Source organism: Hyperolius riggenbachi, chromosome 1, assembly GCF_040937935.1.
Source record: "Hyperolius riggenbachi isolate aHypRig1 chromosome 1, aHypRig1.pri, whole genome shotgun sequence".
NCBI lineage: Eukaryota > Metazoa > Chordata > Amphibia > Anura > Hyperoliidae > Hyperolius > Hyperolius riggenbachi.
This window is the reverse complement of record NC_090646.1, coordinates 148,062,492-148,074,891: the sequence shown is the minus strand read 5'-3', so window position 1 is coordinate 148,074,891 and position 12,400 is coordinate 148,062,492. Positions and strand designations below refer to the sequence as shown.

At 41.5% G+C, this 12,400-nt stretch overlaps 1 protein-coding gene across 3 annotated transcripts in view; it reads right to left on the bottom strand.

Moving 5' to 3' along the window:
- Positions 1-10,086: 10,086 nt before the first annotated feature.
- IRF2 (interferon regulatory factor 2) overlaps positions 10,087-12,400 on the bottom strand; it is a 151,532-nt gene continuing 149,218 nt past the window's right edge. For all 3 annotated transcript variants that reach the window (XM_068268891.1, XM_068268874.1, XM_068268883.1), the window contains exon 9: positions 10,087-11,551. In XM_068268891.1, the coding sequence (XP_068124992.1) occupies positions 11,252-11,551 (300 nt within the window). In that variant the 3' untranslated portion in view covers positions 10,087-11,251. The remainder of the gene's footprint in view (positions 11,552-12,400) is intronic.

The window sequence follows — 12,400 nt, the reverse complement described above, 5'->3', positions numbered from 1 at the left end:
GCAACACAAGTGTCTGTGGTACACACACACAAAAAAAAAATAGATCACTAGAACAACATTAGCTCTCAAAAGGGCTGTTGAGAATGACAGCTTTTTAGCATAAGTATCAGCAAGAAGGAGCAACCTAACAAGCCTAACAAGAGCCCAACTAAGCTTTCCCTATGTCAGCAGCCAGGTTCTCTAATTACTGCAGCCACATGAGTGAGTGAAATGGCTGACGCTGCCTGCATTTTATAAGGGCAGGGGGGGGCTCCAGGAGGGAGTGTAGCCTGATTGGCTACCCTGTGCCTGCTGACTATGATGTAAAGGTTCAAAGTTGATCCTAATGATGTAGTTTAGGGGGCAGGTCGATCTTGCATATAGTTCGTGGCTAACCGCGAACCACTGAAGTTCGCTAGAATAAGTTCGCTGTCGAACCATTCGGGCCATCTCTAGTGATAATGGCAAACGCAACAGAAACCTCCAGGCTGCTGTCCCCCCTAATGTTTTATGTCCCCCTCCCCGGTGCCCCGTGCAGTCATATGTTACCCGTCATGCCACCCACAAGTGTCAGCCGTACTTCTGCAGTCTGGCATACAGCACGTGGGGCACATGTGACAAACACAAAATGCAATTGGATACAAAAAACACACCAAAAACGTACGTGTGTGCTGCAATACTAACAGCTCCAGTAAGAGGCACAGAGAGAGTGGATTGTCCGCGTCTGCCTGTAAACGATCGATCATGGCAGTCAGACAGGCCATTCATTAAAATGTGGCGAGGTGAAGTAGTATGGTGGGAGGAGGGTGCAGAGTCTCATGTTATAATGTAGAGATGGAGTGCACTGTGAGGAGCGCTGGTGCAATATTCATGGTTTTCTGCACCATGGGAGGGTATAATATGGGTAGTAAGGGTGGAATGAGCCTCTCTCTCAACCACCTCTTTAGATCTCCCTTATCTGTCTTAACCTTTCCATTACTTGATCTCTGCCAGCACCGTCTTTCCACCACCACTTGTCTCTTTCGCCCCTCTTATTTCTTCGTTTATCTCATACATGCCAAACTCCCACCCGTGGGCTAAATTTGGCCGTGGGGGCCATTCAATTTGGCCCTCAAGTGGTTTCCCCATTTTGCATTATGCCCACTCTAGACCTCCAGAGAATATATATTTTAGGTGAAGCCCTAGAACACCAGGGAAGCCATATAAGCCATATAGGGAGGTAGAAGAAAAGCACTAAACACCAGGGAACTGTATAGGGGAGAGTGTGGGTCTCTAGACACCAAGGAACTGCATAGGGGAGGGAGGACCACTAGACACCAGAGAACTTTATAAGGGAGGAAGGTGGCCACTTGGCCTAAGAACTAGGTCTCAGTGTATAGTTCCGGCCCACGACTAGATCCCAGTGTACAGTATTCAGCCCACTTTGTATTTAAGTTTGTCACCCCTGCTCTATCTACTCTTGACTGCCTGGCATGCTCTCTCTACATGGCGTTTCTATTATTCAGCTCATTCTTTTCATATCCTACCCATGCCCAAACTGAAACAATTTTATTAGTACTCATGGATTTTTCCTTTCACTTGCGAGGGTAAAAAAAATAAAAATTCAAAAAACCTTCCATGCAAAATTTTGTACCTGTAGTTCATGGACAACAGAACATTAAGTGACCCATCACCCTTAGCAAGGATTGAAAGTGATGGGCCATTTCACTTGGGCAGCTACAAGTCAGTACGGGCAGTTGGGACAAGTCTCTCATAAATGAACATCTGAGCATGGCAGCGCTCAGACAGGACAAGAGTTAGTTCTTTGTTGCCTCGTAACAACACACCTGGTGTTATAAATACTACCAATTGGCTGAATTAAATTGCAGTAGGAAAGCACTCCATGGCTGGTAGATCCGAGGCAGCCATCTGTGAGAAAGAATCTTTATTTTACTGGTCCAGAGATAAGTGCAAAAATATACCGCTGCTACCAAACTGTATTCTTCTATTTTTAAAGCAGACCTAAACTTAGAACTTAATCTTTACTCTAAAACATTTTCTTGTTACAGCTAATAGAAGTCCTACTGAGATTCTGCAGAGTGGTTACTTCCTGGTATCCTGGGAGCATAGAAAGGGTTAACATCCTGTGTTTACATATTAGCTCAGTATTCGGCAGACAGCTCAAATTACACTAGCTCATTACTTGCTGAGAAGGGAGAATTAGACAGGCTGCCATCTATAAACACACACAGGGTGGATGCAGAGTTGATTTCTGTTTTCCTTCTCTCCTGTGCAAGAGTTTACGTCCCCTTGTTCTTGTGTTTTGTAGGAGTACTTTCCTTCATACTTTATGACTGCAATCAAGATTACAAGTCTTAAATGAAGTGTAGGTGTGGTGCTGTAGCTGAGCACCCTTGTGAAGACAATTCTGTTTCTGTATTCTTGCAGTTTCAAAACTCCTTGAAGTATCAGTAGTTGTCACGTTAAACATTTATCCTTTGTACTAATATATGAGTCTAACAGTCCTGAGTATAATTAGTTTTGTGGAATGCAGTCTGGGGAATTTCCAGAGAGGCACTGAATAGTGAAGTGTTTTTTGTTACCAACAGGTATGCTTACATTTGATTGTGATGTGTAAGTTGTTTCATGCCAGAACAGTAAGATCTTATGTTATACAATACCTGCCTTAAAGGACTTACTAAGCGAAGACGGTAAAAAAAGTTAAATACCCCTTCAGTTTTATGACCCTTAGGGGACACCATCCACATCCCCCCCCCCTTCCATTCCGCTGCGTTTGTATAGCAATTCCCAGGCTCGTGGGGGTCCCGACGGTCAGGTCGTCCTCAGCTTCCCCACTAAAGATGACCTCCAGGTCCGGCCGCGCAGTTCTCACAGCCGCAAGTGCGGCTGCACAGCTCTAAGTTCTCCTCTAGCTCCGACCTCATTCCTGGCAGTTTCATGTGCTTTATGTACGCGAGACTTCCGATAATGAGGTCGGAGCTGGAGGAGGACTTAGAGCTACGCAGCCACACTTGCGGCTGTGAGAACTGCGCAGCCGTGGCCGGGCCTGACGGCCATCTTTAGTGGGGAAGCGGAGGACGACTCGAGGGATCAGGTCGGGACCCCCACGAGCCTGGGAATTGCTATACAAACGCGGCGGAATGGAAGGGGGGGATGCAGATGGCGTCCCCTAAGGGTCATAAAACTGAAGGGGTATTTAACTTTTTTTACCGTCTTCGCCTCGTAAGTCCTTTAAAGAAAATATCAATTTCCTAGGCATAATTTAAAGTGCAATGCATGAAATTATTTCTGTATAAAGCCCTATTACACTCTTTAGGATTTTTCATTATTAGTAAATGTGAATAGGGAACTTTGCGATTGCTCACATACATTTACCGTAATATTTGATGCAGGCATTTCAGAGAAACTCCAGCCATGCCAGACATGTGACCCAGGATCCATTGAGAAAACTGCCAGCTGCCGAGGGAGTGCATCCTCCAGTTAGAGAACAGCTCTCACTCCATCATAGAGATGAACTCTTTGTGGCCAGTGCTGGAGCCCAGTAGTTTACTCTTCCAGCCCAGTTTTTCCCTCCTGTGTCAAAGCATTTAAAGAGAATCTGTAACCAAGAATTGAACTTCAACACAATCACTAGCTGATGCTCCCTTTCCCATGAGAAATATTTTTCCTTTTAACAAACAGATCATCGGGGGCTCTGTGTGGCTGATATTGTACTGAAACCCCTCCCACAATGATGTCAGGACCATGGTTCTGATATACTGTGGGAGCCTTGTTGTATTGTGGGGAATAACAGCCGTTTCCAACTGCCAAAAAAAACAAGCAGCCTCTCCTTCCAGTGACATCACCTGCCAGCAGTAAAAATGTCACCATGTGATAAATGTCAGAATGTAAATCAGGGAGAGGAAATATTTTACAATGGGCAAACACTGATTAAATAATTTATATTTATTGTAATAAATAAGCACTTTTTTATTACATTATTTTCTATGGAGTTCCTCTTTAACCTTTTTCACACTCCCCAGTGTGTTTATCAAAGTCATGTGTACTTGTTATCACTCTGTCCTGCTTGTAGTAAGGAACTCACTGCTCTTTCGATTAACCTCTATTAAAAACGCACTGAGGAAAGTCTCAAAAGCCTAAATTACACACTGAGCAGGGAGACACTAGACTGGCATTGATAAGAATCTCCAGAGCTGCAGTGCTGGCCACAAAGAGGTAATCTCAGGCTGGTCATCGCCATATTCATGCATGCACAGTACACTCATGCTCGTACATTGAGGGGAGCCTGACCACAAGAACATATCCCACGAGTTGTCAGATATGCTCAGGAAGGACCCTGTGCAGGCACAGTGGGGTCAAGGAGGAGATGGGAAGCCTCTGGACTATCCAGAGGCTTCCCTCTACTGTGGTATCTAACTTATTTTTTTGATGCTACAGGGTAACTTTAAATCAGCCTCACACTGCTTCCTGATCAATCATGGGGTTCTAATGCATCAACTATGTATAGGCAGACTATAACACGGACCGTATTCATGTGAGGTGTGGCACACCCAAGGAAGGGCTATGCCTGAAACATGTGTGCCTCTGTATGCTGCAAATACAGTCATTTCGCTGAGCCTGTGTGCTGTCTCCACTTTGTTATAAATACTACTGGTTTGCAGGAGTTGTGTCCCTGCAAGGGTCTGGCACCGGCACTCAGGTTCAGAGCTACAGCCCTGGATTGGGAAGAAAAATGTGGTTTATGTGAATATGTATAGTTAGAAATTTTAAAACAAAGGTCCTATAAACACCTATAAGCTTCCATATCAAAAATATTCTTACCAGGCCCATTTGCTTCCTTCAGGTAAATTCTGTCCACACAACCACACACAGGCTAGATGTCACATTTTGCTGCTTTTCAGTTCTGCAAACAAAAACTACACTGTTTACAGTGCAGCTGAAAGCAACCAAATGACTTTGTCCTGTGTTACAAACTGAATACCCTGAAGACAAAAGAATAACAAGGCAAACACTTTCTTTTACAAATAAAACTGCAATTAATATTTATTTTCAATCCACAGGATAATTTGCTTTCTACATATTAGATTGATATATCCTTTTTGTGTTGCAAAAAGAAAAAAGAAAAAAAAAAAAGAAAAAACTGTGCAGTTGTAGTTTGCACACTTTGCTAAAATGCAAAAAAAAAAAGGAATCATAAAATCTGTTGTATAAAAAGATAGAAAAAAACAATTTGCTTTAGATTTTTTATCGCAAATAATATACCCCCTGTATAAAACAATAACGAAAGCCTTCTTTGGGAGAGGTTAGTAACATTTTCTAATTTGCATAATAATTTGTTTTATAACTCTCAGGATTAGGGGAGGATATAGAACAGTTTAATCTATCTAAAGTCCTATTGTACCTCAGTGGAAGCAAGTTAGTCAGAAAAAAAAAAAGTTTTTGTTTCATAGAATTACCATCAATCATATTTTAATCTGGGAAGTGCAGTTACTGCTTGATTAGCCCACCCATTTCTTATATAAGCAATGTATACTCCAGAAGATGGAACAGAGAAACTGCGGCGATGACGACACGGTGAATGATTGTTCCCCGATCCATCTTCCAGAAACATGTACCGCGGAAATGAACGATAGGCGTGAATGAGTGCTAAGACGATCGTGGTAATAGGCATGGAAGTTAATGGACATCGCAACGAGTGCTCGTCCATTTATCAGTCATTCAGTTTGAACAACCATTGCGGGTAGTCAGATCTCTCAACATAGTTTAAAAAATGTAAAGTTACCCAATGTCGTCAAAAAATTGTTGCAAAAACTGGGTCATGGGTACGGCCTTAAAGGGAACCCGATATAACAATTGGATGTATTTATAATTACCTGGGGCTTCCTCCAGCCCCACGAAGTGCGTGGACTCCCTTGCCGTCCTCTCCAGCTGCTCTGTTCACTTTCTATCGATCCCGGTAATCTAGACGGCCGTGCTCTTCTGTGCATGCGCTGCCCCAGCCTGGAGCATTCTGCACATGTGCCACTGTACTGTGCATGCGCAGAGCGCTCCAGGGCACAGGGGCGCACACTTGGCCAGGGAAGGCACAGGAGCGCACGACTGGCCAAGTTAAAACGGGATTGATAGGAAGTAAACGGAGTGGCCAGAGAGGATGGCGAAGGAACCCACGCACCTCATGATGCTGGAGGAAGCCCCAGGTAAGTATAAATACATCCAACTGTACCATCTCCGGTACACTTTAGGTTTGACTAATGCTTTGCAAGATCTTATACCAGAATGTGGTATCAGAGTATTGTGTGGGTTAAGATATCTGTAGGGAGTCCTGTTAAAGCTGAAATAGGTTGTAGCAATTCTCCAGCATGCTGGAATTTCATGAACATTTCAGTAGGACATTGTATCCAAACCAACCACCATTTGAGGTGAAAAAGCAGTGATACTTGATCGGCGTTGAAATGTCACTATAAAAACATTTCTATACATTAATTTCTTGAAGGGGAAAAAAAAGCAATTAGGATATTTTTATGGTAAAAATATGTTTGGCCAGAATGATGTTGATTTGTCTACATGATTATTTTAAAGAGAAACTAAAGTAAAATAAAATGTACAGAAAGAGAATTGGCAATGTGAGCATGTTGCTGCATACTTTATTTAGCAGGTATTGCTGGCGATTAGGTGCCTGCATAAACTGCTAATTTTAATAATCCTAAACGGGTTTGCCAAAATGGAATTCATTGTGCTCATTTTGGTGTGAGATTTTTCAATTTTGGAAATTCTTGTGCGCCTTTTAACAAATCATGGCAGAATACATTTTGCTTCAAAGTTCTTGCTGTGTGCTGATAAAAGCTAAAGTTTATTTCCCACATAAACCACGAAAAATGGCTTTGTGGAGGGATGCAAACATTTCCAAAATCGCAAACAGCCCATAAGAATACATTGCATGTGGGACATTCCGCGTTTATCGCTAAGCAGCAAAATTACCATGATTTGCTCTAGTGTATGCCAAGCCTTAAGGTGGCCACACACTATACAATTTTTCAAATATCTGTTCAATTTAAGAATTGCAATCAATTTTTCTGACTGATTGTAACATTTCAAAAATATGACCAATGTACCACACACGTATGTTAAATTTTTCCCCAATTATGATAAAAAATGATAGGAAACTGAGAAAATTACTAGGGTGTGTATATTAATAAATTGACAATCTAACACACCCCATACAATCTTTAGAAGGATTGAAGAAAAATATCTGGCATTTCGGATCGATAAAAATCAAAGAAAACGGGAAATCCGATCGGATTTTTCAGTCGAATGAAAAAAAAGCTTTGGATTTTTTCGGGAGATACAATCGTTTTTATCGAATTGCCATAAAATCGGATCATTTTATTGTATCGTGTGTGGCCACCTTTAGTCAGGGCACAATGCGGGTGCCCTGAAACCCTGGGAGTTTGACTATACAAATAGCAGCATTCCTCAGAGTTCTGTAACTGGCCACACCCCTCTCCAAAGGCTTGCTAACGGTCGGAGGAATTGCAACATCTATGGTGGATGGTGAAGTGGGCGTCCATAAGTTTTGGCCACTCTGAGAGAACTAGAAAAGTGTGCAGATGAATGACAAATGTAGCACTAATCACGGGACACTATAAAAAGCAGCTTTCATGAAAAGACCATTAAATATATTTGAAGTCCAAAAAGCATAGTCTGTTACTTCAACTTTTCTCGCAAGAGCAAAGATCCAAACTTGTCCACCTCAAGTGGAATCCGTGACCACAAATAACTAGAAACACTTTACATTGCAAATAAAAGCTCAAATGAGCAGGTTCATACATAGCCAAATTTATAACATTTCAGATTAGCCACTAAACACATTAATTGCACTGCACATTCCTTCTGATAATCACAACTTGACATTACAGTGTTTATTAAATTGCTGGGGTTCTGGTCAAGGTGTTTGGTTGCCTATGGTGACTACAGGTGAGGAGACCAAGCTTGACTTCTTTTCTCCAGGTGGATAGGAACGTGTCTGAACTGTATTCCATCTATGGGTTCACATTATATTCAATCATTATGGGGGGGGGGAGGGAGGGGAGAGAGATATTGTTTTCTTTCTTACTGAGGGCTAACAGAGGTCTTACCTTTAAAGGACAACTGAAGTGAGAAGAATATGTATACTGACATATTTTTTTTTTCCTTTTAAGCAATACCAGTTGCCTGGCAGTCCTGCTGATCCTCTGCCTCTAATACTTTTAGCCATAGCCCCTGAACAAGCATGCAGTAGATCAGGTGTTTGACATTGTCAGATCTGACAAGATTAGCTGCATGCTTGTTCCTGGTGTGATTCAGACACTATTGCAGCCAAATAGATCAGCAGGGCTGCCAGGCAACTGGGATTGTTTAAAAGGAAATAAATATGGCAGCCTCCATATACCTCTCACTACAGTTGTCCTTTAAAATTTCTTAAGCTGAGAAGAAACTCAGGATAAAAACGTACTAGATGGAATAGTGACCCATGAGTTTTAATTTTAAAAGTTCAGATCCAAATATTACATAGTTATAACTTATACCGGTCAGTATAATTGGTTAGTGAATTTGTCTTGCTGAATGTTGGGCTTATGGTACACAAATCATGGATAAGAATGATATTAACTGAATAAGGTAAAACCTTTCAAGTATGACTGCAGACATCCTTCAACATGCTAGAAAGAAGTCTCATACAAATGGTGCGTTTGATCAGCCTTCTGCCAAGCTGCTAAAGGACCACACAAGTTATTTTGTCATTTACTATTGAAAAGTATCTTTGCATTCAGATTGAGCTTACTGGCTCTTCATTCCTTTATAGCTGTCAGCAAACAGCAGATTTTCTCCAGCCACGAAATCAGTACGTTTTCTTGTTGTACCTCAAGTACGTCCTGCCCAGTAACACCCCAGTGACCCCCTATATAGCAGGTTTGAAGGAGTAACACCTGCAGTGATCACCAAACCTACACACCCAATAGGGGCTGTGCTATTACAATTCATGTGACAAGGCTATGGCTGTCACTGAAGGTACATTCAAAGTAATACATCTGAATGTTTGTACAATTCATTGAAGATCGATCTGATCTGTTTTACGCTTCTCAGGAATCCATTTATAGAACAGCATTTGAAATTCAACCTCTTTATTTACGTTTTAATGCAAATTATTCGGGGCTGTTGCCACATTGCTTCTCTCCACAATAGACTTGTCACTTCGAAAATGATGCTTGCAAATGAAATCTACAGAGTGACAGAGGAGCATGCAATTGTTCGTCAACCCCTGGCCGGCAATTGCGGCTATCTTTTAGTGAGATGGTGGACTTGTCTCCCGCTCCCTCATTGGTCAATCATGTCATATACTTTTCAAAGTCATGTGATCCTTGCAAGCTAAACATTGCAAGTTAAACATTGCAAAGCAGTGTCAGCAGTTCATAAACAGGCCGATTCTCTGCAATGAGCAGCAAGGTATAAAGAGGCAATATACCGTCGCTTATATAAATGGGATCCTCCGTTTTCTACTCAATGCAACGTGTGCACTGCTGGTTAAAGCGGACCCAAACCAAAAATGTTTTTAATTCAAAATATTTAGTTGCACCACTATGACACATACAAAGATATAAACACTCATTCAAGCCTATGAGCATTTCAATGCATGCTTTTCCCTTTCCATAACTAGGGTTATACAGGTGGCAGCCATTAGCAATTCCTCCTTTGCTGGACACCTCCTACTCCACCAGTTTGCTGGATTCTGTCCCGGCAATATGAAAGGAAGGGAGGGGTTCCTCCAATAAATGTAAAATATTTTATATCTATCATCATGCAGCTAAAAAAAAGCTGCCATTTAGCATTATAATTTAGAAAATAGATTTTATTTCTGAAATCTTGTATTTTTAATTTGGGTCCACTTTAAATTAGGGTATAGGTGCTACAAAAACTATGACACATTTCCCCACTATGCGGTAATCGCTTATAGACAAATCCTTCAATATTAAGGATCACAGTCTTTTCTCCAAAGAAAAGGGAACCAATATATATATATATATATATATATATATATATATATATATATATATATATATATATATATATATATATATACTTTTAAAAAGAATATAATCTGATTTGTGAGAAAGATACAGCAGTATTGGCATGTTGCAGAATGCAGTGCAAACAGGCAGATCTCATAGGTGCCAGGACGATCTGCTTACCTGTAGACAGCATAAAGCGCACCTTTTGGTGTATAGATCCTCCCCTTGCAAAAATGGCCCCAGGCGTTTTTTTTTTCTCTCTAGTGCTGGAGGTATAGAAAAGGGGGAGGCCCAGGGTTTTTTCTTTTGGTGAAGGGACGGAGCTACGCACCAGAACCCAGCTTACACAGGGCTCAGGTAAGTCTCATTACTTTTCCTTATTAGCCAAATAGTTATTTCTAATTTTGTCAGAGGAGCGCTTTAACAGTAAAAAAAACACTGAGGACTGAGGACTCATTCACACTGCAAGAGCTTTTCTAAGCGCTTTGCGATTGTAAACGCTCTTGCTAATGGTATCCCATGGGTGTGTTTTCACTAGAGGTATGTGATTTTGTAAAAATCCCCCACTGCATTGCATTAGCCAGAGATTTTAAAATCTCTAGCGTTTAAAAAGCTCTTGTAGTTTGAATCAGCCCTAAACCTGAAATCTGCTTAATGAAGGTATGAAATATTGTGGGAGCGGTTGGAGCCAGACCTCTAGGTCTATATGATGCTCTGCAAGTATGTGAACATGCAAATATTGGAATTCCTGTCATACTGGATGAAGAGAATCCTGGACAAGCCGCACATAAGGCTGTATGAACTGTGGCCTAGGTATTGATGTACAATAGATGGCCTCCTGCCCTCTGGTAAGTGCTTGTTTTGTAAGGTGCACAAGCAGATTGCAAATGCGCTAGAACTGTGATATAAAATATATAATATATATTTACAATATAGATTTTTAAACCAAAAACAATATGCTTGTCCTACGACATTTCCCATTCCTCAATAAGGCCTGTGTTACGCTGTGACTCAGTCTTGGTCCTACGTATTGTTTTTCTTAGTAGGCCTTCATCCTGAGGAAATGTCTGTAGGTGGCCACAGCATCTTTCCATGCTCATTGGCTTTCTTTAAATTATTAAGAGTATCTTAAGAGCAGACAGATGTGAATTAAATATCTTGATAAAACAATTTTTCTTTTTCTTTTCCTCTCCCGAACAAGGTAAAAAAAAAAATATTAACAAGTTCTTTCAGAACGTCTTAAGATTCGGCTGGGTGATGTCCGATGTTTTCTTAATGACAGAGACCCTGGTTTCGTGGCTGGCTGTTGAGGAACTGGTGGGTATCTGTACACTGATCTGTGGCTCTACAAATAGCGGCCAGGAGCTGTTATAGGGAACAGGATATTTCTCCTCCTTTATGGTGACCTGGAGATCTGGCTTGTTGGACGTTACAAAGGTCTGCATGCTGGGGAGATTGCAGAGTGTTCGTGGGCTAGTTGTCCGTACACACTCTCTAGTCTCACTGGGCTTCTGACCTTGCAATCGGCTCTAAAAAAAGATAAAGAAAACAAGCACTGAATTCGGTGTAATTTTCTGTTAGTATGCATAAACAATCATTTTTGAGAGTATGAATGTATGACGGCCTTAATCACAGTTTGTGGGTGGTGGTGGTTCCATTTTAATGAGGATCTGTAAAAAAAAAAAAAAAAGCCCCTTGGGGTAGTAAATTCAGGAGGGGAGGAAGCTTCTGGATCCTAATGAGGCTTCCTCTGTCCCTCCGTTCCAGCGCCGTTAGCCACCAAAAAGCTCATCAGTGGTGCTGGGCTCCAGGATCATACTGCCCAGTAGAGCCGATCTGATTGGGCTCGGCTATTTCTGCCTGAGCCCAAACAAAAGCTGCTACTGTGCATGCACAACGCTCTCACAGGATTAGGACTACAGATAAAGAAAATATCTTTTTATGATTTGCTCTTAAGACCATGCTTGTTGCAGGCAGTCTTCCCACTTCCGCTGGTCTCTCTGGGCTGGTGCACACCAGAGCGGTTCTGGAGCGTTTTTTTTTTTTAAATGCTTGCAGGGGGAAAACCACTTGGCTAATGAAAGTGAAGCGGTTCGTTTTTTCCACAAACGCAAACTCGGGGGCTGCAGCATTTTTTAGATTTCTGAGGCGTTTCTGCCTCAATGTTAAAGTATGGGAAAGTGGAAAACCACTCTTAAAAACGCTAGATCAGAGCGGTTTTCTGGGCGTTTTTGTTACAGTAGCTGTTCAGTAACAGCTTTACTGTAACAATATTTGTAATCTGCTACACAAAAACGCTCCAAAAAACGCTAGGCATGTTTAAAAAACATGCCTAGAATTGCTCTGAAATCTGCTTCTAAATTAAAACCTCTAGCGTT